General features: G+C 42.1%; 1 protein-coding gene across 1 annotated transcript in view; it reads right to left on the bottom strand.

The window, feature by feature from the left end:
- Positions 1-21,818, bottom strand: part of mettl22 (methyltransferase like 22) — a 29,012-nt gene extending 7,194 nt beyond the window's left edge. Inside the window, exons 1-11 of the mRNA XM_039823661.1 lie at positions 21,733-21,818; positions 18,741-18,898; positions 16,625-16,898; positions 12,625-12,782; positions 11,026-11,066; positions 8,611-8,755; positions 7,768-7,839; positions 5,556-5,609; positions 4,869-4,949; positions 3,193-3,295; positions 434-602 (exon numbers count right to left, since the gene is read on the bottom strand). Of these exons, the coding sequence (XP_039679595.1) occupies positions 434-602; positions 3,193-3,295; positions 4,869-4,949; positions 5,556-5,609; positions 7,768-7,839; positions 8,611-8,755; positions 11,026-11,066; positions 12,625-12,782; positions 16,625-16,898; positions 18,741-18,846 (1,203 nt within the window). The 5' untranslated portion in view covers positions 18,847-18,898; positions 21,733-21,818. The remainder of the gene's footprint in view (positions 1-433; positions 603-3,192; positions 3,296-4,868; positions 4,950-5,555; positions 5,610-7,767; positions 7,840-8,610; positions 8,756-11,025; positions 11,067-12,624; positions 12,783-16,624; positions 16,899-18,740; positions 18,899-21,732) is intronic.
- Between the last annotated feature and the right edge of the window lie 1,619 nt (positions 21,819-23,437).

Genomic DNA, 23,437 nt, shown 5'->3' with positions numbered 1-23,437 from the left:
CTTTGATAAACATTTGGAACGGAATGCACCTAATGAAATCTCTTAAAGGAACAGACGATCTTTAGGCCATGAGAGAAGAAGAGAATGAGAGCGATCTGAGCGGCTGATCCATATGCATATGAAATATCTGTTTGCAATATCATTTTACTAAAGATTGTTATAGTTTAACTGAACGAATCCTGAGTATATTATTTCCTGGTCTGCCTTTCAACGAACGCCAGAGTAGAATCGGTCGCATCTTTTCCTACAATACCCAGGGCTCGGTTTACACCTATCACCATTTCTAGCCACTGGGGGACCATAGGCAGGCTGGGGGGGGGGAACTCATATTAATGTTTATAAAAAAAACTCAAAAAGTGACATTTTCATGCCATGGGACCTTTAAGATGGTTTTAGATTAGAGGTGTTTGATGTGTGCGAGGGTTTTCCTTACCAGCTGCTCTATGCGTTCATACAGAAGAAACTGGGCGCAGGTGGATGGGAGCTGTTGCACCCTGAAGCCGCATCGTCCATCCTCCAGGTCCTGGAGCTGGGACAGACAGTGTCTGAAATGGTTGTAGGCATCGCAGGAAACATCCATGTGTCGCAGGGTGAAGTTCATCCTTGTAAGACAACAGGAAACCGGATTACTGCTTGAGCGGGTGAACTAGTTAGTGTGTGAGTTATCGAAAAAGCAGGGGAATGGACTGCTTTGCACGAACCCAAAAATGAGCAAACGAGCTCACTGTTTTACTCTGTGTGTGTGTGTGTGTGTGTGTGTGTGTGTGTGTGTGTGTGTGTGTGTGTGTGTGTGTGTGTGTGTACATGTGCCAGTAACGCGTTCTGCTTGCCATTTCACAATTTTATTTTAAAAATAAATTCACTTCTTGCGGAGTTTCACAACATTCCTACAGAGACCTGGCACTGGCTCTTGCACTATATTCTTTATTTTGTATCTTGCTTTTGCTGAATGTGAATATGCTTCATCTTTGTCGCTTGGCATAATCTCCTCAAAAGGTCTTATGGTGAAAAGTCACCAGGTTTACATGTTTCTCCTGTAACAGTCGTTGCTCTGTTCAACAGAGGTCCCCCTGCTATCAACATTAATTAGACTTGTGACTGCCAATCACACAAGAGCAGGGGTCTCATTTATAAAACTGTGTGTAGGATCCTTACTATAAGTGTATGTTCGCCCAAAAGCCCAAAATGGCGTACGCCGAAAAAAAGTCAGATTTATAAAACCGTGTGTACGCACACCTGTAAGCAATGTTCCCTTTATAAATCACAGATTACCTACAAGCGTACGTACGTGGATCAGCCTCTTATCCCGCCCAATTCATACATACACAGTACAGGCCAAAAGTTTGGACACACCTTCTCATTCAATGTGTTTCTTTATTTTCATGACTATTTACATTGTAGATTCTCACCGAAGGCATCAAAACTATGAATGAACACATATGGAATTATGTACTTAACAAAAAAGTGTGAAATAACTGAAAACATGTCTTATATTTTAGATTCTTCAAAGTAGCCACCCTTTGCTTTTTTTGATAACTCTGCAAACCCTTGGTGTTCTCTCAATGAGCTTCATGAGGTAGTCACCTGAAATGGTTTTACCTTCACAGGTGTGCTTTGTCAGGGTTAATTAGTGGAAGTTTTTCCCTTATTAATAAAAAAGCAAAGGGTGGCTACTTTGAAGAATCTAAAATATACAGGCATGTGATTGGCTAAGGACAAAAAAGCAGGAAAATATACGGTGCACCCAGTAAGTACCGTTTTGATGGGTGATTTAGCAAATACAATTACACTTTATGTTGTTTATGTTGCAACAGCTAATAAAGACCTAACTAAAGACCAGAAGTAAAATTGTATATATATATATATATATATATATATATATATATATATATATATATATACATACAGCTGTTATCCCAACACAAATAATCACTATTCCCATTTTCTGTTGATACTGTTGTGTGGCCTTGAGTTGATGCGGTGTTTTAGGTAAATTAGTGAAATTCCTAATATGGCTCACATGGACTGATCATCGATGTCTGATGCCACCTCGAAATAGAAAATATTTGCATTGATAAAATGATATTCATTTAAATGTAATGCATGTGTGCTTTATTTATGTTGTGTGCACTTGTACTTCTATAAAATACCACAGTATGCTCACATTGCGTTTGAGAACAGCAACACAAATCGTTAACAGGTAATTAACCTCATCTCGGCTCAGTGGAAGAGACAAAGTTGAATTAAGAAGTTGTATTTTTCTGTTTGGGTATAAAAAAAATATTCTTTTCCTTGGCATTTAGTTGAGTTTATTTTTTAAAGAAAAAGCTAAGAGAGCAAAGTCGCCACCTGCCCCATCCTGGTACATGTAGGCACAGCGGCAACAGCTCCGCGAACAGGCTTACTTAGTCAAAATAACACACTGGGGAATTCATTTCTACATGGGCTACATATGTTCATGTTTACTTTGTTCACATAGTTTTAAGGGCCCTATTTGAACGATCTAAGCGCACAGCGTGAAGCGCCTGGCGCAGGTGGCACGTTTAGGGCGTGTCCAAATCCACTTTTGCTAGTTTGACGGCGGAAAAAAAGGGTCCGTGCGCTGGGCGCGTGGTTCAAAAGGGTTGTACTTGGTGTCTTCATTAATTCATAGGTGAGTTTTGGGCGTCACATGCAGTAAACCAATCAGAGCGTCATCTCCCATTCCCTTTAAAAGCCAGGCGCGTTTGGACCTTGGCGTATTGCTATTATGATGGCGGATTTGCACCGTCATATTTTTATGTGTAATCTTTTGCATGTTTGTGTGCTGCTGCGCTTCCCTGTGTGTGTGTGTGTGTGTGTGTGTGTGTGTAACAAGCATAGTGTGCGTGCGCTGTGCGCGAGCCTAGGCGCATTTTACTAATGCGCTGTTAAAATAACAATGAAATGCTGCGCTGTTGACTTTAGACCAGGTTTTTGTTGGTCAATGGCGCGATCACTTCCCGCTGCCTCAAGATAGCAATACGCCCAGAATGCACCTGAACACACCTCCCTGTAAGACCAGCACGCCCATGGGCGCAAAGATGGGCGCGGGTGCATTTGCTGTTTAAACGACGCGGGCGCTGGACGGTCTTAAACTAGCAAAGACACTGTTTCTGCAAAACCATGGCTACCAGGAACAAGCTTAAAGATATAGATGGCGTTTCCCCTTACCTTTTCTCTATGGAGATGAAGACTGTGCAGGTGTGCGGAAAGTTACTGCAGAGTCGATACAGTGTTCGGAAAAAGCCATCCGTCAGATCATCATCGTAGCAAACTGGTTACCAAAAAAACAAAACAAAATATTAATTCTGCTTATTTGCCCTTGTGTGTATAGTCTATAGCTCTGTGATTCATTATGCAGCTTTAAAGGCTAAAGTTAGAGCTGCAATACGCATTACTTTTAACAGGATATATTATTCTGTGAGGTAACACTACAACCTACACCATTTAACGGGATTTAAAAAAGTTCATTATTCCATCATTACATGTGCAACCTCTTACAACTATATACCTTTTTCTGCACACGTCTATAGTGCCATAATGATGAATAACGTGCAAAACCAAATAGATGGGTTTTTGCTGTTGTTTATCACAAAAACACCCCCCTTTAGGCGCCACAGTCGGGGCAGCACAGACATTTTGGGTGGCAGATGCTGCATTACTGTTAAAGTTCCTACAGCTCAGCATTGAGCACCATTTGTTCCCCTCAAGCCTAATCGCAAAGCTCAGGGACCTGAGATTAAACCCGTCACCGGGCTGTGCATGTGGATCCTTGACTTCCTGACAGGCAGACCCACAGGTGGTGGGGTGGGTAGACACGCCCTCTTCCTCAAGAATACCTACCTCGTCCCTAACACACCGGAGCACCCCAGGGCTGTGTTCTAGGACGTTTGCTGACGACACAGCTGTGGTGGGCCTGACAAAGACACCAATTAAAAAAAAAGGACTACCTGAAAGAAGTAGGACATGAACTTGCTGGTGTCAGGATAACAGCCTACTCCTGAATAGGGCTGGGCGATATGGAGAAAATCAAATATCACAATATTTTTGACCAAATACCTTGATATCAATACCGCAACGATATTGTAGTGTTGACTATTGGTGCTTTCACAAAATATTTACACAATGAAATTGTATGAATGATAAATAATCATCGGTAATGTGGATATAATGACTAAGTGGGTAAAGGCAAATAATAGAACAGTTACAGCAGTCTGGTCTCCCAGCAGAACTATGGTGTCCGCTACTGGAGCCCTATGCAGAACTCCATTCAGGGTCTCCAAGAAGGCCCAAATACTCCAAACTGCTGTTTGGTGCATATGCACAAACAGCAATCAGAGTTTTTTCCCCCCGCAACCCACAGGCCACCCTCTCGTCCACCAGGGTGAACTCCCAACATACCCACACCCACCCGGGCGCCTCACACCCTGTGCAAAAAAACAAAATCCAATCCCTATCCAGGAGTGCAGTTCCAGAATCAAGACTTTGCTTAGACGTAAGCCCCGCCAGATCTAATTGGTATCACTGCACACTCATAGAGCGCAATTTCTTCAATATTCCATATATTTAATAAAAGTGCCCGTGTGAGAGAATGGACTTTATTTTGACCAATGATAATCTCCTGACCACACGCCATTCAGTGCAATCTTAGTATCATTTCCCCATGCCTGTCATGGGAATAGAATGATCGGAAAATCACTTCAGGCCTCAATAAATCACAGTGCGTAACTTTTGCATCATTTATTTCCATGGTTCGGTTTCAGCTCGATAACTTTTTGAATAAAGCACGGTGTACTGGAGAAGAGCTGCGCTGCATATTTTAATTTTAATCAAGCCAAATAACCTACCATCAGCAGCAATGATGATATTAGTGTTGTTGTACATATCTGCTACTTCCTCCTCTGTCCACCTAAATTCCACGTCATCGTCTACAAAGAGTAGACAAGGGAAGAGAGACATTTTCCATGGTCAGACAATGGTTGGTTTTAAAAATGAGGTGTAAAAGTCAGTAGGCTATACTTGTTTCAATGTGTCAGATACAATTACTCAACACTGCAAAACTTTTGCTGATAGGTTGTACATATATATATATATATATATATATATATATATATATATATATATATATATATATATATATATTAAGTATCAGATTTGACCCAATATTGAAGGACTCAGATCAGATCAGGACTGGAAGATTATGGATTATAATTAAGAATGAAATACATTAATATGGAGTAAAAATAAATAGTTTTAGCTCACAAAAGTGGTCGTAACATTATTAGTATTTACATTACAGAATTAGAGGCAGGCACTATTACTTTGTACAGTCTTAGGCTACGAAGATAGGGTTGGTGTTATTCCATGGGTGTTTTTTTTTTGGGGGGGGGGGTTTGTGTATGGTGGCCACATGAAAATGGGTTTGTGGCCGAAATCACTCACTAATCCCTCTTAGTAAATGGGGACATCTGTGTGTGTGTAGTGATCTCATCGGCAAAATGAAGAAGTGAAAAGATGAAAAAGAAGTGTGTTACCTGTACAAAGGTCATGCTGGAGCCAATCCAACTGTCTCACTCTGACATCACCACCTGATTGTCAGAAAGATTATTGTTATTATAATAAACTTCATTTATATAGCACTTTTCTAGGCTACAAGGTATTATCAGAAAAAAACAGCGGATAAAAACTAAGAACAAAGAATCACAAGAGTAAAATAAAATACAAAAAAAACAGAGGGATAATAAAAACATAAAACACCAGGAGGATAAAATAAAGTTCAAAATATATAAAATGGCCAAGGATGGACGATAACGGCAAGCAAGATATTATATATCCAAAAACTTTAAAATAAAAGACATTTTTAAAGGCATATGTAGGGCAGGGGTCACCAACACGGTGCCCCTGGGCACCAGGTAGCCCCCAAGGACCACATGGGTAGCCCTCAGGCCTGTTCTAAAAATGAAAATTGAATATTGATATTATCTGTTTCCCACCTTGCTAAGTCATTATTGTGAGAAATCATTAACATGATCAGTGTCTTCACATAGATGAGTATCATTAATAATCATATATAACAAAATATATAAATAATAAATAAATAACATTAGTTATATCAGAAGAGTGTATCAAACTGGTAGCCCTTCGTATGACTCAATACCCATGAAGTAGCTCTCAGTTTTAAAAAGGTTGGTGACCCCTGATGTAGGGAGTGTCGCTTACTGTTACTGTAAACTCACAGCGTTTAAAGTTGGCCCCTCCCCCCGGCTCAACAGCCAATGAGAGAGAGAGAGAGAGAGAGAGAGAGAGAGAGAGAGAGAGAGGCAGTGCAGTGGTCGTTCGAGCTAGAGAGTAAATGAAAGAGGGAGTGCTGACAAAAAGCAATGAATCAAGTGTTTTTCGGATTGTGTCATGGCGGTTATGTTCTACGGCCCTGTTAACGCTCGCGGGTGAAAACGACAAAATATTTGATCAGATGTGCCTTTCGTTTAGACGCCGACGGCGTTTTTGGGGCTTAAAAACGCTAAAAAGTGAAACCACCCTCCAGAGTGGAAATCTTAAAAACGCTCCACCGTTGCGTTCCCGTCTAAAGGGTAAAAACACACTGTGCGAGTGTGTGTGTGTGTGTGTGTGTGTGTGTGTGTGTGTGTAGTGTGAAGGTATGGTATTCAAAGGGCAAAACATTTGAATACCATGCTTCCTGTATATTATATAGCCTCCAGCGTGGGAATTATGCTGCGTTCCAGGCAACCCGTAACTCGTGTTTTCACAACCTTCTGCCCGTGAAAGCGGCCTGGAACGGCGGTCAAACCCTTAACTTACTACCGGTGAACTGGTACCAGATCGTTGTACTCCCAGTTCCGGTTTTTGACGTCACACACACATTAACAACAATGGCGACCCCTGTTGATGCTGCACAGACGCCGGTGATTAACAGAGAGAAATATAAATAAATAGACATCAATAGGCAACGTAAAGTAATTCCGCACATTGTAATCAAAACAATACACATACGATTGTGTACTACTACAGGTTATGTTTATTAAAGGAAGCCCAAAATATGTCGCCGACTAGAAATTGCTAGTATCAGCTAGCGCTAGCTAACGTCAACGTTACGTAGCTGCTAGCTAACGTTAGCTAGAAGGGTTTGTGGTGACTTTTGCCTGGAACGCTACCAAGTCGTGAGTCGTGCCCTGAAGTCGTAACTTGCGGGCTAAAAATTATGTCTGGAACGCAGCGTTAGAACCGAGATTAAAAAGCCTTTTAACTACTTTTGAGCAGGTCAAGAAGGTGGATAAAGTTGGCTCTTGTTAGGTGGGATTACTGACGCGCGGTGTCAATGGTGCCGTCGTGGACTATTATTCTCCTGATAGTCGACGGGAGTGAAGCCAAGAGACCGGAGAGCTTTTTGCTATAGCAGCCCAAAACAAAAGCCATCAGTGCCACTTTGCCTGTGTTAACTGTCCGTGTCATTCGGTTGTATCTATGTCTATGTTTGTACCCATAATGTACAGTCTTGGGGACAATGGTCGAAAGTTGTATTGCTCTCAATTTTGTTTCGTTCCTTACAGATATAATACAGTTTGTCAGTTTGGGGGACATTACGATCTCCTAGTAAAACTCAATGAGATGTAATTCCATATCTACTAGGTACAGCGACATTGGCCATGGTATTAGCAGGAATTGGAGAGAATTGAGAAGGAAATGAGGGGGGAAAAAAAGAAAGAGTATCTGTCATTGTGATCTCACCTGCAGGCTCAATCATGTGTCTATTTAATGTTACATTTCTCTTGCACATGCCTAGAAGGTCTTCTCCCACATCTGCAAAACAAAAGACGGCATTTCAGCAATGAATCACAAACAGTAAGATGTCTATCAAAAAGGGTTGTCTGTTTTATTAAAATCATGTCTCTACTGACGGTTTGTACTTCCCTACGTGCAGTGACAGTAGAATGTGTAGCATACATTATTTTAACATGCTCCAAAATAGTATACTATTGATTCCTTTATGTCCAGAATTCTGAGAAAGGCTGATTGGCAAGTGATACAGACTCACAGGGGAAACATGATTTGATTTTAAAATATTAATATGAAGAACAAATTAGTTGCGTAGAAATTTCTTCTTTTAACACCCCAAATATGATCACGCTACAGCAACGTTTTTCATTCAAAGACACATATAATTTAGTTATTGGGCTTCAATTCACTATCTGAATGAAATAGGTGAGGTTTCTGTGAATGAGCTGAGGCATGGAAGCTCATTCTCCACCACGGGATCAGTACGGACGACTAAATCACCTCAGCACGTTTACAATCTTCTTCTGAGCTTTCGACGGCATCTCATGGTCTTCATCAGCGGTCACCTGATTACACCTGAGGCCGCTTCATTGGCTGATGAAGTCCATGAGATGCTCCTGAAGCTCAGAAAAAAGCATTACGGGCACCTTTGAGACCTTCCATGTACTCATGTCGATACACAGCTGTATTCACAGAATTCTCACTTATTCAATCAGAGCAGCATATTCAAAGAACGTACAACATACATTAGCTGACCACGTTTTAAATCAGGACCTTTGCTTGATGGCATTATACCTGTGCAGTAGACCGTTTTGGCTATGGTTGCCATGACGATGCTGGTTAAGCCCGTTCCCGCGCCCAGCTCTACGACTGTAGCTCCTCTGAACGTGAGCGGCTCAGAGAGGATGAAGTCGGCCAAGAGAAATGCCCCTCGCCACACCTGAGGGGAGCAGGACACGCAGGATTCTTTAAAGTGCCCATATTATGAAAAAAACACTTTTTCTGGGATTTGGGGTGTTCTTTTGTGTCTCTGGTGCTTCCACACACATACAAACTTTGAAAAAAATCCATCCATGCTGTTTTGAGAGAGATACGGTTTCTGAATGTGTCCTGCTTTCAGTCTCCTAGTGAGCTGTTCAAAATCGGCCACAACCGTTAGCTCGTAGCGTTAGCGTAGCATAGCTAATGCTAGCGTTAGCCGGCTAACGCTAACGCTAGCATGCTACGTCATTCTCAATAGCAAAGCACTGCTACAACACACACAAGTTCACCATAATCTACAAAAGAACTACTTACATGTGCTCCCTGGTTTAGAAGAAGTCTCCCAGCTAATCCTGCCTTGTAACTGACCAGTTGAAGAAACAGCTTTCTTTTACTGTCTCTAGAGTTAGCTAGCTGACATGATCTACATCTGAGCTACTGCACATGTGCGAGTGTAATCAAAGATAGTACAGAAGAAGAAGATGAAAAGAGGTCTCACTCTGTAGCTAAAACAGAAACCAGGTGAAAAGAGGATCTGCAGCAGTGAGAGAGAGCTGTGCAGTACAACAACAATATGGTGTTTTTTGAAAATTAAACCATGTAAACCTATTCTGGTACAACCTTAAAATACAGTTATGAACCTGAAAATGAGCATAATATGGGCGCTTTAACATCAACCGCCAAGAGTTTTTCCCTTGGCATTAGTCGGCCCTTGTTGGCTTTTTTTTTTGGCAGATTCAGCATGTGGGATTGGCGTCTGCGACTGACTTAAGCAAATCAGTGCACGAGAAGAAAAACTAGGAGTGAGGCAAACGACTGAAGTCAAAAAAGGGCACGCGCTCATTCTTCATCTTCATCTTCATCTCATCTGATCATTCCAACACACAATAGGGCTGTTACAATTAGCCAAAATGATTGTTCAAAAAGTCCTTCTAAAACACACAGCTTTGATCAATCAACGGCTCACTTATTGAACTGGTCCAAGAGGCAAATTTGCTTGGGGTGACACTCGATGGGCTGCTAAATGTTGGAGAAACATATTGATAACATTTTTAAGAAAATGGGTAATGGAATAGCCGGTATTAAAAAAAATGTGTTTCCCTTTTCTTATCCCTGCCACAAGCGTGTTGGTGACACAGGCACTAGTTTTATTTTATTACTTGATTACTGCTCACCAGTCTGGTCAGGTGCAGCAGAAAAAGATCTGTCTAAGCTCCAATTAGCTAAAAAAAAAAATAAAGCAGCAAAACTCGCACTGGCCTATCCATCAGGTTGCAAGGCTGAGTACAGAGAGTGTGCATGCCAGTCTCTCATGGCTCAGAGTAGACAAGAGGTTAGCATGCAACCTTATGGATTTTTTTTAAGGAATATCTGTTTTAGTAAACAGCCAATTTGCCTGTACTCCAAGATAAATGATGTGAGAGGCCAACACAGTTATAGTCCACGGCAGGCTGCTAGGGGTTTTCTAGTCAAGCCAAAACTAGTGGTGGGAATCACCAGAGGCCTCACGATACGATATCGTCACGATACTTATGTCACGATACGATATTATTGCGATTTTAAACAGATTGCAATATTCTGCGATATATTGCAACGTATTACCTTTTCTTCCAACTTCAAGTTCTTCCCAATTTCAAATGATGTCCCCAAAGGAAAATTTGTAGGAAACATCTGTTTTATCTAAAAAGATACATTTCTCTGTCTGTTCATCTCACTTCAATTTTATTGCTGCAAAATGGGATTGTCAAGCAGACAAACTGACCAACACATATATCATAAAAGATCGATACTTGGCGTCTGTGTATCGATACAGTATTCCCACGGAAAATATTGCGATACTATGCCGTATCGATTTTTTCCCCCACCCCTAGCGAAAACCACGGACTGATGCAGTGTGCAGGTCTGTAATGTTTAGAGTCATCACAATGTGGAATAGCTCGCCAAATATCATGGTAGAGGCACCAGTGGGGCCAGTTTTAAAAGACTACTTAGATGTGGCCGGGTTGGTTCAGGCGCACATATACGTGGAGGTTTATGCCTCGACGCAGAGGTCCAGGGTTAGAGTCCAATCTGTGATGATTTCCTGCATGTCTTCCCCCTCTCTCTCTCTCATTTCTCACCTAGCTGTCCTGTCCATTAAAGGTGGAAAAGCCCCAAAAAATCATCTTAAAAAAAACACTGAGTGGAAGAGCAACAGACAAAAAGTTGAGGTGATTAAATTTGACTGACCTGTTTGCCGACGTCCTCCAGGGTCGTGGCCATAGTGTGCTCTGCAAATAGATTGGATTCATGCATCAAAACTCCTCATTATATTCAGTTCAACTTTATAGATAGTGTCAGATCCTAACAGGAGTTATAACCCTAACCCTAACCCTGGAATCATTATTGGGGTGCACGGCTCAAGTCTGCAGGGGCTCAGCAGAGGCTGCCCCCAATACACACAACCAAGCTGTGTACTGCTACGCCCACACAGCTGCCCGCCCTGCTACGCCCTGAACTGCTACAACTAGTATTTAAAGTCATAGTTCCATTATCTTTATTGTGACTATAACTGCCACTGTTCATCATACCAACTGATATTATTATTATGAATCATATTTCTCCATATCTCAGTCCTTCCAGAAAAATGCGGAGTTTTTTTGTGATTGTTGCGGGCAAAAATCCTTGATTATGCGGCACATTTTCTTAAAAAACGCGATGGAATATGCGGGATATTTATGCAATTTTATGCGACGAAATTGCGGGAACTTGCAAAAATTGCGGGAACTTGCAAAAACTGCGGTTTGATGAAAAAGATTTTTTTTTAAAGTGATTCCCCCAACACCCTGCTTTTTGATGATGTTCACGTCGCGTAATTACGTCACTTCATAACGTTCCCATGGCAACAGGGGGAAATGGCTGCTCTTGTGTGAAGTAAACGCAACATTTTTCAACTTTCTGCTAGGATATATGTGATGTGATATATATATATATATATATATATATATATATATATATTTCATTTTTTGCAACGAAAATGCGGGGATTATGAAATCATGCAAGCCCCGCATATTTTGCGCGGAACTCAGCAATTTATGCGGCGAAAGTGCGGCGTATTTCAAAAAATGCGGCCCCCGCATCAATATGCGGACTTTGGCTGATTATGCATTGAATTATGCGATCGCATAATGGCGTTTTTCTGGAGGGACTGATATCTGTATTATCTGTATCAGTCTCTGTGTCCCAACGGTCCAAGAGCCTGGGTCTGTCTGAGGTTTCTCCCTAAAAGGACGTTTTTCCTCGCCACTGTCGCCCCAAATGCTTGCTCGTGGGAAATTGTTGGGTCTTCGAAATGATAGAGTGTGGTCTAGGCCTACTCTATCTGTAAAGTGTCCTGAGATAACTCTTGTTATGATTTCTAGAAATGAAATTGAATTGAGTTACCGTGGACTGAGGTAGGCTAAAAACGGGCCTGCATCACACATCAAAGACCAAAGTGCAGCACTGTTGCATATTTTCACCTTCTTTCGCTGCGACAAAACACAGAATATAAAAGTTTCTCCCTGCATCCAGACTGGAATAAAAACCAACAGCATGGGAGCATGGGAACATTCCTCAGAAGCTGCTGTCATTTCTCAGAGATTTCCACGCAGAGGAGCAGCCGAGTACATTCATTTCAATGCTAATTCATAACTGACCTTTATGGATATTTAATCCTATTTTTAGTCATTCTATGTCAGAGTCAAACACAGATTCACTTCCACATGACCTTCATGATAACCAAAGTGATCGTCATCTGAAAGTATTATAAAAAATAAATAAATAATAATTTAAAATGTAGGTTCTTACCAATCTTTATAATGTCGTTGAAGGATTTATCAGCTTCATCCTCCGTACTGTCCTCCTCTTCTTCTTCTTCTTCTTCTTCCAGCACAGGGTTGGACCGTTGGATAATGATGGGACAGACCAAGTCTCGGCCACTAGTCTCCTTAGGGGGGTTCCTGGGCCTGGGGAGTCAGAAGAATAGCATGAAAAGCATCTTTGGAAGACGCCAATACATCACTCAAAGCTGTAAGTAGCGTTTCCCACTCAGCGTAACCTCTGTGGAAACGGTTCAACATGAACAACATGCTAGACCTGAACCAGGTCTGAGACGCTTCAACACGGCTTCTTTAGCCTCAGCTGGCATACAGTAGCAACCAGTAGGGTTGTCATCTGGGTGCGTCAATAGTTATTGTAGGGATAATCAACTGAAAAATGGTATTCAGACATTCAGAGATGTGGACATAATTCATATTAATCTTGGAGAAAAACACAATCCTTTTCATTAGCCTAACACCCTGAAGGACAGTATGTTTGTAATGGTAGCTGCAAATGAATGGAGTTCAGAATACACAATCAAATACGTTAAGACTGACGATGTCAGTGTGACATTTACCACCCAGACTCTGAATTGGACTTCTAAAAGCTGATGGGAGATATGCTTAAAACGGGTTCTCTTTAGCCACTTTAAGTCAAAGCAATGATCTAGAATGTCGACAGTCTGTTGAGGTTGTTTTTTTTTTTGTATTAACCTTGTTCAAAAATCAATAAAACATTTTTAAACAAACTAACGACCATATGAAGGGGCCTACAACTTACATTTTATTGTGCACCCCTTTGTTGTAAAATGACAAATAAATGACCCTTGTAAAAACATGTTAATGCTTGGCTGAGTAAAGTTAGTGTCTCGATAAAAGCAAAGTGCGAGAAAGTAGAATGGAAACACATCATGACTCGCATGAAGCATGTGACTGAAACATCCACTGAAGCTTCCGCTCCGATAAAAAGACCTGGGGTACCTCCTATCCTGCTCCCGGCACAGGGCAGCGCAAAGCCCCACGCAAGGGTCTTTGCTAGTTTAAGACCGTCCAGCGCCCATGGGGCGTGCTGGTCTTACAGTGAAGTGTGTTCAGGTGCATTCTGGGCGTATTGCTATCTTGAGGCAGCGGGAAGTGATCGCGCCATTGACCAACAAAAACCTGGTCTGAAGTCAACAGCGCAGCATTTCATTGTTATTTTAACAGCGCATTAGTAAAATGCGCCTAGGCTCGTGCACAGCGCACGCACACTAGGGGTGGGAATCACCAGAGGCCTCACGATACGATATCATCACGATACTTCCGTCACGATACGATATTATTGCGATTTCAAACATATTGCAATATTCTGCGATATACTGCAATCCATTACCTTTTTTCCAACTTCAAATTTTTCCCAATTTCAAATTATGTCCCCAAAAGGAAACTTTGTCAACATCTGTTTTATCTAAAAAGATACATTTCTCTGTTTGTTCATCTCACTTCAATTGTATTGCTGCAAAATCAGACTGTCATGCAGACAAACTGACCAACACATATGTCATAAAAGATCGATACTTGGTGTCTGTGTATCGATACAGTATTGCCACAGAAAATATTGCGATACTATGCCGTATCGATTTTTTCACCCACCCCTAGCGCACACTATGCTTGTTACACACACACACACACACACACACACACGGAAGCGCAGCAGCACACAAACATGCAAAAGATTACACATAAAAATATTACGGTGCAAATCCTCCATCATAACAGCAATGCTCCGAGGTCCAAACGCGCCTGGCTTTTAAAGGGAATGGGAGATGACGCTCTGATAGGTTTACTGCATGTTACGCCCAAAACACACCTATGAATTAACGAAGACACCAAGTACAACCCTCCTGAGACCCTTTTTGCCGCCGTCAAACTAGCAAAAGTGGATTTGGACACGCCCTAAACGCACCTGCGCCAGGCTCTTCACGCCGTGCTCTTACATCGTTAAAATAGGGCCCTGAATGGCAACATGGCGACAGATGACGAAATCGGATCAATGTGGAGCGACGAAGAGACTGTGACCTTCCTCAAACTGACACATTAGAAAGAAAAACATGAATGCCATATTATGGGATAGGCAGTAGGTGGCGCCAATCCTCCAGCCAGGCGCCAGTATACTGTAGCAGAAGCAGATGACATCATGAGTGGGATTAACTGGAGCTCTGGACCGCGCTGGGACTGAGGAGGCCGTGCATCGCTGAGCGCACACCTTCTTCATTCAAACAATGAACCAGTAACCAAATCCTGTTTTACATTTTACAGAGTGGACGTACAGACGGGGGGCAGCTGAGCCCTGGGGGACTCGCTCCGGGAGGCCCAGGGTCTGGCAGCTGGAGCGGTGCCGGGTTCACCTCAAGCTAAACTTTTTTTAATGATGCAGTTCGCACTGTTACTCAGCACTTCATCCACATTAGAATATTTTTTTTTTTTTTGGGGGGGGGGGGCTTTTCCGCCTTTATTTGATAGGACAGCTAGGGGAGAAAGTAGAGAGAGAGAGGGGGAAGACATGCAGGAAATCGTCACAGGTCGAGACCTCTGCGTCGAGGCATAAACCTCTCAGTATATGTGCGCCTGCTCTACCCACTGAGCCAACCCGGCCACCACATTAGAATATTAATTATCCACTTAGTGTGAGAGAGTGGGCACGTTGTGTTTTGATGTTATGGTTAGGATGTGCTTGCAGGAAAGCTGAGTGTTATGAATGCTATGAATGATGGGTGAGATGTATTCGGTACGTGTGTGTGCGTGTGTTTGCAATGAATGTGTTGTGCGATGTTTTTATGTGTTACAATGATGATGCACCTTACTAGAGTGGCTCTACAATTTCATTGTACTTAAATGCAATGACAATAAAGGCATTCATTCATTCTGCCAGCCATGGGGCATGGGGGAAAATCAGAAAACACACAACAACAACAAAAAAAGTACAAACTAAATACTAAATCTAATGTATATAGCATATTTGTCATAATTTAAACAAGTCTCCCGAAGAGAAACGGGTATCTCTCTCTCTCTCCCCCGCCTCTGCCGGCTGCGCTGTGGATGTGTGTGTGTGTGTGTGTGTGTGTGTGTGTGTGTGTGTGTGTGTGTGTGTGTGTGTGTCCACGCTTGTGGACTTTAACTCTGAAAAGACAGTTAACCACAGCTTCCCGTTGATCTTATGATGTGTTGTGATATTTAAACAAACGAACCGTCAACGGGCGAAATAAAAGCCTGTTATTTACGAGAGCGGTCTGAGAGACCTCCGGCTGACAGCGGGGGTCTCTGAGCAGGACATGGCCGAGCGGCGAGCTAGCGGCCGGGGGCAGCCGCCTGCCGCCTGTCGCCTGCCGCCTGTCGCCTGCCGCCTGTCGCCTGCCGCCTGCCGCCTGTCGCCTGCCGCCTGCTGCCTGCCGCCTGTCGCCTCACTTCATGGAGCTTCTCAACTCGGAAAACTTTGAAGCATATTGTCAATTCGGCATCAATTCACGCAAGACATCTAAATCGAAACCATCTCGCCTAAAACGTTGTCAGAAGTGAATTTAGTGATGAATAAGATGGCGAAAACTGTTAAAAACTGTCCCGTTGTTGGTCTGTCTGCACCGGAAAACCTGACCCTCGTTGACCTAGGTCCCTATGCTGAAAATGGAACAGCGAAAAGACCCTGCCCTGAAGAAGGAGCCGAAAGAGTTACAGGAACTGCGGGCCAGAGGAACTTAAAACCCCCCAAATTGGTCCAGTCGGAACACGAGAAAAAAAAAAGGGTTCTAGGAATTTTATGTTCTAGGAACTGCAAAAAAAACTCGGAAAGCGGCTTAAGAACAGAGTGAAAACCAGTTGTGTTTCCCCTCAGGGATTAATACAGTATGGGTCCTTCTTCTTCTTCTTCTTCTTCTTCTTCTTCTTCTTCTTGAGGAGTGAACTTCTGGCCCTCACATGTTTAACTGTTGAACTGAACCAGAGTGTTTCCCTACCGATGTGTGATGTCCAGGTCTCCGTCCTCATCCAAAAAGGCTTCCACCTTTCCTTCCTCTTCTTCCTCCCCTTGCTCTCTTTCCTCCCCTTCCTCTCCAGCAGTTCCCCGTGGGACTTTTGTGTCTTGTTCTCCGCCTTCCCTTGGTTCATCGTATTCCTCCTCCTCCTCCTCCTCCTCCTCCTCCTCCTCCTCCTCCTCCTTTAAGCTCCGCCCCGGGACCTCGTTGCCATGCTTTTCACCATCTGACAGGATCTTGAATTTAGAGATGAACACTGAATGGACGCACACAACAAAGTAAAAAAAAGAAAAGAAAGAAAGAAGGTGAGTGGAAAAGTTGACAGAAGAGATGAACACGTGACATTGGACATTGGATTTATTCCAGCACACCGCATACTGATGTTATGATTCTTCATCTGATGGGCTTTAATCACTCACCAAACACAATAGTTAGTTTCAAAATGAAATGATCAAACTAATACTTTGGATGCTGAAAATATTTCTTTCAGTGGAATCGTATAATAATAATAACAATAATAATAACACAGATGATCTTTTCTGGGCATTTTGTATCATGCTGCTGGCTCTTGCGAGTGCAGCGTTGGTGCATCGACATTACTGATGATCAACCCACACCCTGCATTTGCATCTCTAGTAAACGTTCCAAACTAAAATGGAAGTAAATTCATCAGTTTATTTTCATTATGGCCGCGAGAAGAAATACATCTCGTAGCCTCCGGAAAATATCCCGACGCGTGGATAATCGGTTTGCCATCGTATCGTAGCCCTTCGAATCAGAATCTGCCTTGAGATTAGAGATTAGATTCTCCGCCCGGGCCCGAACTCGCCCCAACCCGACCACCGGGCCGATATTTCCCGCCACTATCCTTGGGCCGGGCCGGCGAGAAAGCTACGCCATAACCATGCGCGGCGTCTCCTCCACTCGCACGCCTCGCACAATAAATCAAGCTTTAAAAAAACTAGTGAAGCAACATCTAAGGGCCCTAAGACTGGAACCATATTTTTGTACTTTTGTTTATGTATAGGAATATTGATACGTAAACAAAGATGTTGTATATATCAGGGGGGCAAGATATATCGACTCAATATCGATATCGCAATATATCGAAAGCAATAAGCGTGCAATATTTAGTTTATTTTGTGGAGCGCTGCGTCCCGTCCGTTGGCTGTGTGGATTTAGAGCTTGAAACCTTATAATGATCATCGTTTCGTCGGCCAGTTACCGCGGCGCTTCGGCGCACGGGTCCACTACGTGACAAACCCCATGGAGCGTACCACGTGTGTGTGCATATTTCGACGGAGGGAAGGTGTAAGGGAAGAAATAGATAGAGACAACTAAACGGAACGAATCAGAGAAGAGAAAGAAAAGTTGTGTCCTGTTCTTTATTTCTACATTTGATACTGTCCAACCAGTAGAACATGTCCCGTTCTGTAGTTATGGTCCTTATTGATTTATTCATGTTGGACCGGTCCAATATGACCGTCGGTTGAAATAAACCTTGTGTTGTAAGAAAACTGGTTTAATTTGTTAGGAATCTATTTTGATGCTTTTGTAATTTAACATATGTTTAAGAATATCGAAATGAATATCGATATCGCAGTATCACATTTTGTCAATATCGTGCAACCCTAGTATATATGTGCTTATGTATTTATTGTGATATTTAATACAGTGCATGAAGAGGAATACGTATATTTATATTTGCAAGAAAAATAATACTAGCTATTACTGCTCTCATTTTTATATCATATGGCTGTTTTGTCTGAAAATGTCTTATTTTTTAGCCGTTTTGTCTGAAAATGTCTAATGGGGCTCCTAATAGAATCAAATCAAACACCGGGCCTGCTGTGCTGTAGGCTATTGTGTAGCTTAAGTGCGACATGGAGCTTGAAGATGTAAAGAAAAAGAAAGAAAAACAGAAACTCGAGTGAAGATAATGACCTCTTCTGAAGAGTCCATCATGTTTTTTTTTTAGTCCTTTGTGTCCTCCTTGGTTACTAGCAACTGGTTTGATTTTGAATGGAATCGTGAGCCTGAAAAATCAATATTGAATCGAATCGTGACATTTTCTGAATCGTGCACCCCTAATACGCACCAGGCTGTCCGACAGCGTTGAGGCGCGTCATCAGGTGGCGCGCGTTGGGCAGCAGCATGTGGACGTCTGACAGCACAGTATCGTGGTGGAACGTGATGCAGTCCATGGCTGATCAGTCATGGTACACAAGGGTGGAGCAGTAGAGGGCTTCCCAAAACCTGGAGAGACCGGGCACACACACACACAATGAAATCCATTCCTGCAGACTAACTTCGGAAACGATATTTCAAAACAGGCACGCCGTGCTTGGTTGAGTTTTTGGTTATCAAAAGTCAGATTGTGAGACTCCTTCAGAGGATGGGACAGTCCCAACCAAGATAAGGCTGCTCCAGAGTATCCTGCTGACCTGGCAGTCAAACAATGTTGGACACACAATGGGCAGTTTGATAAAAATAAATTAAAAAAGGATCAAAATCAATGCGACAAAACCAGATATGTTGTCTTTTTTTGGTTCTACGCAATCTTCTTCCTCGTCTAAACAAAGCACCTGCGTTACCCATAATGCAACTAAACCACCACCAACGCAACTAAACCACCAACTAAACTAACGCTCTCTTTGGGGATGCAGGCGTGTTATGCAACATGCTAACGTAGCATGGAGCCGCTAGCCGGCAGCAGAGATGAGAAGTGACACGCACGCGCACACACACACACACACACACACACACACACACACACACACACAGGTTTGTGGCACTATCTTTGTGGGGACCTGTCATTGACATAATGCATTCCCTAGCCCCTTACCCTAACCTTAACCATCACAACTAAATGCCTAACCTTAACCCTTACCCTCACCCTAACCATAACCTAATTCTAACCCTAATCCTAAAACCAAGTCTTAACCCTCAAACAGCCCTTTAAACTTGTGGGGTCCAGTATTTTGGCCCCACAAAACTGTCGGGACCCCACAAGTATACTGGACTCCTTGTTTTTGGACCCCAGAAATATAGTTAAACAAGAACACATACACACACACACACTCTTCAGCCCCCATGTGTAGGTGAGAAGTGACAAGGGGTGTGGGATACTGTGCCGGTCCCCCACAGACAGAGCCAGGAAGGGTCACATTACACTGACTCTGACAGTGTGGGGTTTTAAATAAATCCACCCCCCTCCAAATGGACAGGTGACACCTGTCACTTCTTATTTGAATCTCTTATTTTTATTTAAAATTCATACTACATCTGGAACTTGGAAAAGAAGCATGACTGCTGTGTGTAACGATATGACTGCGTTATTATTAACATGAATCAAAGACGACCGGGACGCCACGATGCCATCTGCTGCTGGGACGAAGTATTCTCCAGTCCGTAGCATAGACTGTATATTATTAATATTAACAGTGTATGGTCCGTAGCATAGACTGTATATTATTAATATTAACAGTGTATGGTCCGTAGCATAGACTGTATATTATTAATATTAACAGTCCGTAGCATAGACTGTATATTATTAATATTAACAGTGTATGGTCCGTAGCATAGACTGTATATTATTAATTTTAACAGTGTATGGTCCGTAGCATAGACTGTATATTATTAATATTAACAGTCCGTAGCATAGACTGTATATTATTAATATTAACAGTGTATGGTCCGTAGCATAGACTGTATATTATTAATATTAACAGTGTATGGTCCGTAGCATAGACTGTATATTATTAATTTTAACAGTGTATGGTCCGTAGCATAGACTGTATATTATTAATATTAACAGTCCGTAGCATAGACTGTATATTATTAATATTAACAGTGTATGGTCCGTAGCATAGACTGTATATTATTAATATTAACAGTGTATGGTCCGGAGCATAGACTGTATATTATTAATATTAACAGTGTATGGTCCGGAGCATAGACTGTATATTATTAATATTAACAGTGTATGGTCCGGAGCAGAGAGGGTCCAGAGTCTCTTTGACCTGCTTTATTCTCTCTGGTGACATTTTTCGAACCTAAGAACCTTTTTTTTTTTACCGACAGCCAAGCTCTTTATTCATTCAGTGACTAACCCAGAGTAAGGTTTATTAGAAATATACATATCAATAATACAGCTACAGACACAATCTGGTCACAGAGAGAGACACAGACACGCACAGAGAGAGACACACACACAAACATACACTAACACACACACACAGTTATTAGGCTACTATATATCCTATACTATATATCATATATATATATATACTTGATGTGATTGTCTTTTAAATGTTACAGCACAGTTAATATATGAACCATCTGGAAGACCAGATGTTTCCACTTGCTCTCATTATGAACTTATGACAATGTTATAATTGTATTTATAGCACAGTTTACAATGCACGGTGTTTAACATGAACATATATCATCATGCACTTCCACTGTATACTGTATACAGACAACTGTATATAGTGTACACAGAGGGACTAGCCTACTGTATGTACTTTATACAGAGTGCCTATGTGCACGCTGGGTAGTTGAGTTTTGGGATCCTTGTTCTCAGTCCTAAGCTCTAGTAGGCCACTTAAAACATATAATCCCTTGTACTGTACGGTACTGTAACGGTAGGCTACACACACTTGGCCGATAAAGAGGATTCTGGTTCGGATCAACTCTGGAGAGTTCTAAAGAGCCCGCGGACACAAACAGTTCCAAAACAAGGCTTCATGTTGGGGTGTCACAACAACTGAGCAACCTTTCCTCAGTGCGCAGATCTGCTGGAACATGATAATAATCATTTTTATAGTCGACAATTAATCTCGCTCGAACACAACTTCAAACTGAAAGTCTTTAACGGTAACGTTGCACGTCCAGAGCCAAAACGTTCAGCGGACAACATAAATGAGCTGCGAAATGTTAACACGTTAAAGTCTATCTTATCTTATCTTTATCTTATCTTCTCTTATCTTAACTTATCTTAACTTATGAATCAGCTGTTACACATTAACACGTGCCTGGTTTGAATGGCGTAGAGAGACTACAGGTTGCAGAGAGAAGACGGCACCTACCTGATCGATAACAGTTGCAGAACACACACACCCCCTTCTACTGTCATTGAACTCAGCATGGCTAGTGCACCCTCGAAAGTCGTCCGGAGTGCACAAATACAAATAGCCTATAGCTTCCGTTCCGCCAGAAACGGAGCCTGGAAGTCTAGTAGCCTATTTACAATATTATATATATATATATATATATATATATATATATATATATATATATATATATATATATATATATATATATATATATATATTTTTATATATATATATATACGGTTCTCTATCTTTGAAACTGGTAAAGTGAGGACTAATGTCAAATGTAGATGAACTTAATGTGTTGAAAATGTGTGCATCTCTGTTGAGTTTCAAAAACGCTTTCAAATCTAAAATAATTAAGGGTTATGAAGTACTTTGATTCAAATGTAAAATGACTAGAGTTGTACCTACTGAGGTATTTAGTTTCATTTAGTTGTGTTGGATGTCAACAAGAAGCCTTCATGTGTGTTAACCGAAATAAAAATGATTCATCATTATGCTGAAATTACTGCTTATTTACATGGAGTCTGGTGGGTTTAGCGATGGAGGACCTAGGATGGAGGATGGAGGATGGAGGATGGAGGATGGAGGACGGAGGATGGAGGACGGAGGACAGAGGACAGAGGACAGAGGACAGAGGACGGAGGACGGAGGACAGAGGATGGAGGACGGAGGATGGAGGACAGAGGATGGCGGATGGAGGATGGAGGATGGAGGATGGAGGATGGAGGATGGAGGATGGAGGACAGAGGCAAGGCAAGGCAAGGCAAGGCAAGGCAAGGCAAGGCAGCTTTATTTGTATAGCACATTTCAGCAACAGGGCAATTCAAAGTGCTTTACATAAAACATTAAAGAGCAGTAAGAAAACAATTTAAAACAATTTAAAAACATTAATAAACAAATTAAAAACATTAAAAGACAATAATAAAATTGATAGTGCAGTATAAGAATAAAAGTCACAGTGCAGTATAAGAAATTAAAGTTAATAAAATAGATTATTTAAAGAAAAGCAACATCAAAAAGATAGGTCTTTAGCTTAGATTTAAAAGAACTGAGAGTTCTGGGAGTTTGTTCCAAATATGTGGAGCATAAAAACTGAAAGCTGCTTCCCCCTGTTTAGTTCTGACTCTGGGGACAACAAGTAGACCTGTCCCAGACGACCTGAGAGGTCTGGGTGGGTCATAGTGTAGTAGCAGATCAGAAATGTATTTTGGCCCTAAACCGTTTAGTGATTTATAAACCAGTAAAAGTATTTTGAAATCAATTCTTTGAGGCACTGGAAGCCAGTGTAGAGACTTCAGTACTGGAGTGATGTGATCCACTTTCTTGGTCTTAGTGAGGACAGAGGATGGCGGATGGAGGATGGAGGATGGAGGATGGAGGATGGAGGATAGAGGATGGAGGATGGAGGATGGAGGACAGAGGATGGAGGACCGAGGATGGAGGACCGAGGATGCAGGATGCAGGACAGAGGACAGAGGACAGAGGACAGAGGACAGAGGACGGAGGATGGAGGACCGAGGACGGAGGACCGAGGATGGAGGATGGAGGACACAGGATGGAGGATGCAGGACAGAGGATGGAGGACCGAGGATGGAGGACAGAGGATGGAGGATGCAGGATGGAGGATGGAGGATGGAGGACAGAGGACCGAGGATGGAGGATGGAGGATGCAGGA

Source organism: Perca fluviatilis, chromosome 15, assembly GCF_010015445.1.
Source record: "Perca fluviatilis chromosome 15, GENO_Pfluv_1.0, whole genome shotgun sequence".
NCBI classification, from domain to species: Eukaryota; Metazoa; Chordata; class Actinopteri; order Perciformes; family Percidae; genus Perca; species Perca fluviatilis.
Note: the sequence above shows the minus strand (reverse complement) of the source record. Positions and strands in the feature narration are given on the sequence as shown.